This window comes from Caretta caretta, chromosome 4, assembly GCF_965140235.1.
Source record: "Caretta caretta isolate rCarCar2 chromosome 4, rCarCar1.hap1, whole genome shotgun sequence".
Lineage (NCBI taxonomy): Eukaryota > Metazoa > Chordata > Testudines > Cheloniidae > Caretta > Caretta caretta.
Window position 1 is genome coordinate 106746178 of NC_134209.1, and position 6000 is coordinate 106752177.

At 44.4% G+C, this 6000-nt stretch overlaps 1 protein-coding gene across 1 annotated transcript in view; it reads right to left on the reverse strand.

The window, feature by feature from the left end:
* SLC30A9 (solute carrier family 30 member 9) overlaps positions 1-5290 on the reverse strand; it is a 61011-nt gene extending 55721 nt beyond the window's left edge. The window contains exons 1-2 of the mRNA XM_048848477.2: positions 5058-5290; positions 2296-2454 (exon numbers count right to left, since the gene is read on the reverse strand). Of these exons, the coding sequence (XP_048704434.1) occupies positions 2296-2454; positions 5058-5154 (256 nt within the window). The 5' untranslated portion in view covers positions 5155-5290. The remainder of the gene's footprint in view (positions 1-2295; positions 2455-5057) is intronic.
* Between the last annotated feature and the right edge of the window lie 710 nt (positions 5291-6000).

Below are 6000 nucleotides of genomic sequence, written 5' to 3' on the forward strand. Positions count from 1 at the left end.
TCCACCTGGCAGCAAACTAAAAGAAAGCTCTGACATTTTGAAGGATAGAAGATAGTCTAAAATGACAAGGACGCCTGCTGATTCAGGTGATAACTGATTCTGTTGCAGCCAGGTACAGAAACACCTCCATTTAGCTAAACAGCATTTTCTAGTGGAGATTCTTCTGCTGTTATTAAGGATAGTTTGGATGGCCTCAGACCATGAACATTCCAAAACTGATGACCATCCAACTTCCAGGCCATGAGATTAAGAAGGTCTGGGTTGGGATGTCTGATCCTGCCCTTGTCCTGAGTTAAAAGATCCACAAAGGGTTGAATACAGCTAGGAGGGTAGGATGACATTTGTAGAAATTCCAGAAACCAAAACTGCCCGGGCTGATTGGGTGTGATGAGGACAACCCTGGCACTGTCATGGCGAATTTTGCCGAGAACCTGAGGTAGCAGGGGGACAGTAGGAAAGAAATACCTCAGATGGTCCATCCAGAATAACACAAAGGCATCATCCCTAGAGTCTCGGCCTAATGATGCTCTGGAACAGTAGAGGTTGAATTTCTTGCTTGATTGTGACGAGAATAGGTCCCAAGACGGTGTTACCCACTTGGTGAAGATTTCAGTCAAGATAGAATTGTGTATTTCCCACTCATGGTCTATGGAGAAGTGCCTGCTGAGATTGTCCGCCAGAGTATTCTGCACATCTGATAGGTAAGTCACTGCCTCTATACTCAGAGGAAGAGATTTTGCTCCTCCCTGTTTACATAAAAAGCCCCATCACGTTGTCCAATATTAGGTGGGGAGACCTTATGAGGGAGAAAAATGTATTGCAGGCTAGAAAAACTGCCCTCATCTCCAGCAGATTTATCTGCAATCTGGCCTACCATGGGGACCACGCACCACGTGTAGTGTGATTGTCCACATGTGCTCCCCATATTATGAATAATGCAACAGTGATTAGGGTTGTGTCAGGGATGGGTGGAAAAAAGGGGACTTGCACTTGCACCTGGTCTGGTTTCATCCACCATACGAGAGAGGCACTGACTTCTGGTGGGATTGTTACACTGGTATTCATGTTGTCCTTGTCCAATGAATAAACAAACTGCAGCCAGGCCTACAGGCAGCAAATGCAGAGTCTGGCAAACAGTGTTATGTATGTAGGAAAAGACAGACCTTGATTGTGGTGCAAGATTTCAGCATGACTTGATTTATCAGGCTATGAATAGCCTGAAATAGGTCTTTAAGAAGGTAGGCTTTTCCTGAGGATGACTCTAGGTCACTCCGATAAAAATCTATAGTCCTTGTGGAAGTCAAAGTGGAATTTTCTCTGTTTACACAGACCCCCAGTGATGTCAGAAGGTGCAGTAAGACAAGGATTACCAACAGACCCTCCTGACTTTATCTACTCATTAGTAGGCAGTCATCTATATACAGGAAGATGGTGCGGCCATTGCACCTCATCTGGGCCGTCCTCACAGAGAAGACTTTCGTGAAGAGCCTCGGTGCCATCACCAGCTTAAATGGAAGTACTCGGAATTGGTAGTGCTTCTGTCCTACCAGGAATCTGAGGCATCTAGCTTAAGACTGAAGAAAAATAAGACCTTAAAGCAGCTGTAGGGAGAGTACTCGAGTAGGAATTCCAGGGCCATACAGTTTCACAACAGTAAAAGTTGCCCATGGGCTTCTCCACCACATTAAATGTTACATAATTTAGTACTTGTGGCCATTGCCAGATTACCAGTTCTACAGGATGAAATCCTCTATACTCAGAACACCAACAACTTAAACAGAAGATTACGCTCTCACCATTTTGCCTCAAGCATGAGGGGAAGGAATTACTACTAATCAGCATGTTCAATTTTTATGCCAATTCAGTCTTCAGCAACAACTCATTTTATACAAGTAACTAAACAGGTTGGAAGGAGCAGATTGCTAAACTGTAGAGGCATCCCATTATCTATTCCTAGAGCCATCCAATCCCTCTCCAACATCTATCATTTATTTAAAAATGTATTTACAAAAAGGAAATGTATCTAAGTTTTTACCCATGCTCGTTCACTGGAAGTCTTGATATACAGGAGGGAGGTTTGACCATTTCCAAATTCTGCAGTTTCAGCATAATAATACATACAGTTCTACATTGTGATCTGTTTTTAATTGCATAAGGCAAACTAACAGAATCATTTGCTGAATAAATGCTCTAATATATCTGCTCCTTTTAAATATAAAACAGGTGAGAACCATGTCCGATACATTCACACACTACAGGACTACTAAGATGGAAACAAATGTAAAGCACACCAACCTGTTCCAGCTTTGTGCACAGCTCCTTCAGGGCCTGGTACAGGGCCTTTTTTCTGACCATCAGAAGTGTAAACTCTCACTTGACTCAGTGATTGGACTGCTAGACGACTGCATGGCAGTATGCGAGAGAGACTTCCGCATTTCATCGAGCCTTGCCATCCTGAGGGGAAAAAAGGTTTACACATACCAGTTTGAGAAGAGAAAGTGTGTGTCAACAGGAGTTGCTGAGATTAGTTGTGGAAATTAGCTTTTAATAAATATTTTTGCCCAGTTTACCTGGGTGCTCAAATTTCGTAAACTCTACACAGCTAAAACTAGTCCTTTCACCAATTTCCCAAGCTTCTCCTGTCTCCTTCTCAAGCATTTTAACACACATTTTTTGCTAAGTTTCTCACATAGCCTAGTCCTTTGAAACACTGCACATGAGATTCTCTTAAAGTTATCTAACAGAAAGCTACTTTAAGATTGTCTAACTGCTCTATTAAACCCTATTTTAATCATCCTCTGCACAAAATCATCTTTATAGTGAGCAAAATACTTGGCAGTCAGAGAGGATATTATAGTGGAATGACAATGGCATACATTGCAAAACTATTAGCAAGATAATCCTAACAGTTTTGTCCTTTAATCCCACTTCCCATACCCCCCAAAAAATATTCTAATTGACTAAATATGTAATAGATGTCTGCAATTCAGGTGTAATATCTTAACCCACAACATAAAAGCCACAATTAAAGTGTGATTTACAGTGTGATACATAAATATTACATACAAACATTTTCTCTGTGTTTGCAGAGAGACCATACTTACTAGGCAATTGCTAGTGTTAAAAGACTGGCCCAAAGTATACCAAATTTACTGAACACAATTCTGGTCCATCAGCATTAGCAGCCACCTTCTGTTAAGCAACATAAGCCAGCAATCAAAGCATCAACAAAATTAACAGACTCTCACACATAAAATGCATACATCTCCTCTGCAAATATAACTTCATCCACCACTGAAATGCAATCACCTACTAAAAAAACAAAAACAAACAAACAAACAAAAAACCTGGTGTGGTGTCTTTGGGAAATACTTAGAAAATCAAGTACTGCTAATCTTACTTGCATTGCATATAACTGGACATTAAACAGAGGACTACATGATTATTACACAAGTCATCTCACAACACAACCATAGAGGTATGTTTGGTAAAAACATGCACTCCATAAAAATTCCTTACAGTCTTTTACATACATTATGTCCCACTACAGCTAGAACAAGTACATCTGAATATAAATGTACTGTATACAAAATATACATAAGTTATATTAATGTCAAAGTGATTCAGACAATAAAAGGCCTTTAAATACCATGCCAAAGTTCAATATGCTCTGCTAAACACGTGTCTAATAAATAAGAAATTACAGAAACAACACTTTATGATACTTGACAAATGCATACTTTTAAACCCAACTGTATTTTGAATTTATCTACATTTTGGGGGCATTTCACATTCAGTCAAAGAGGAAACCTCTTGATAAGGGACTAAAATAATTCAGCCATTACATTCTTGCTTCAAATTATTGTCTATTTTCAGAAACTGTCTGTGATATACACTGGAAAGTTTACTCAAGAGTACTAGGCAGCTTTTTATATAAAACAGCAGTACAGCACTAGTTTTGGAGAAAATAGCTATATGAAAAGAACGATATGGATTCTACAAACACAAGAAACTAGCTTGTTCAAAGCGCTATATTTAGAGCTATTGACCAGGGTTGGGAGGATCACTCTAAAATGCTATGTAGACATACCCAAACAAGCTCTTCTCCCGCTAAAAACCACATGATCATAAAACTGACTAGCTGCAGGTTTTTATTGCTAGTGAACTCAAAGGACAAGCAACTTCTGAACCTTCTTCCCATCATACAAGAAAATATATAAAAGATTTTTATTAAAAATATTGGGTTTCACAAGCTGCCAATGTGGCCCTAGACATCACAAAGATTAAGTACCTGATCTACAGGAAGTCATCATGTAATTTACTCAACTACTTCCTTTTCATAGACGTTCAGATACAAAAAAGACCTCTTAAGTCACATTAGTTTATCGCCCTTAACATTCAGTGCAGGACTGTTTCCTCCGGTTTATTATCCAGTACTTTTATGCAGCACTTTTTGCCTCACCGCACACTGATTATTTCAATCAATTTCAACAGGGAGTAGGTGGGAGAGGCTGTTAGCAACACAGCACAGCAGACAGACAATTTTTAAATGACAGAGGTCAAGTTGAGAAAACATTGGGGGTGCTGCTCCCTTTAGCACAGTGGACAGACAAAGAGTGAGGCTAAGGGCTACGGAATATGAATTATGATGGGACCTCGGGAAGGCGCTGAGTTGGTGAGAGGGAGCACTGAAGATGAGAGGATAAGGAACAAACGGGAATATGGGAGTGTAATTAAAGACCACCAGGTTTTGGCAAATTGTGAGAACATGACGGATCGTGGAGTGGGAGAGACAGGAGGTTTTAAGAGGGTTTTGGAAATATACGACGATGGGGCGGTCTCGGTGGGATAGGATTAGGGGGCCTTTGGGGCGGCACTGCATGGGGGGAAAGTGCGGGGAGCCCAGCTCACAGGGGGAGGCTGCGAGGAGGGTCTGGCAGCGTGACCGTGCAGGAGGGGTAACGTGGGGCGGAGACGCCCTAGGAGAGCTGTGGAAACAGCGCCGCCCGGGGGAAGGGGGCTGGAGGGCCCGGCTTGCCCCGCCGGCCCCCACTCACCGTGGCAGACCCGGCTGAGCTGCGCCGCCTGGCACCGCAGGTACAACCGGTAAAGGCAGCGCCACCCCCGCCTCTGGGCGGCCAGAGCCGGCATCATCCTCGCCTGCTGGCCGGACTCGCACACGCAGGGCCGGCGCCGCCGGGCTCCGCGAGGCAGGGAGAGGCAGCCGCTCTCATTGGAGCGCCCGGCGCCGGCCAGCCGGCGGGGGAGGGGAGCAGCCCCCCAGCAGACCAGAGCGGTAGGAGTCGCGGGACCCGGATGTAAAACGGTGCGCACTCAGGCCGCGCCGGACCCCGGGCAGACACGCGCCTCCGCCCTTGTGAACGCGCAAGCGCGAGGAGGGGCGCGCGCATGCCTCCCATGCCAGGAGGAGGCTCTTTGTGCGGTTGACTGGGAGGCGCAGTGGTTAGCCCAGCCGCCTGGGACAGGAGGTAAGTGGCAGGTTCCAGTCCTGTCTGCCCGTCCGCTCGCTGCCAGGTGGTGGGGAAGGCGCTGGGATCACCGACTACGCCCAGCCCCGTATAATGAATTGGCGACCGTGAGGATTTTGTTCACAGTGTCGAAATTTACCCTGCGCTGTACCGTGCGGCCCCTAATACCCCTTTACACCGAAAAAAGCTTAATTCATTAGGGTTTGGAAAGGCCCAGTAACAATTCACACCCTGTCTGCTCCTTTCGTGTGTCTGTCATCCATAACGGGAACGTGGCTCTGCCTGGCACATAACATTTGACAAGGGGTCTGCCCCACTGTGGTCAATGAATCTAAGCAGGTGCATAAACTTGAAACAGATGTGGGTGTGCTCAGCCTCAGAGCCCCTGTTAGTAATGGCAAATAAACAGCTGGAGTGGCTGCTGCCCTCATTTTCATTATAAATTCAGTCCTATAACAGTATTAAGACACTAAGGTGAGGACACTTGATTAAAGTTATCCAGCCTTATACC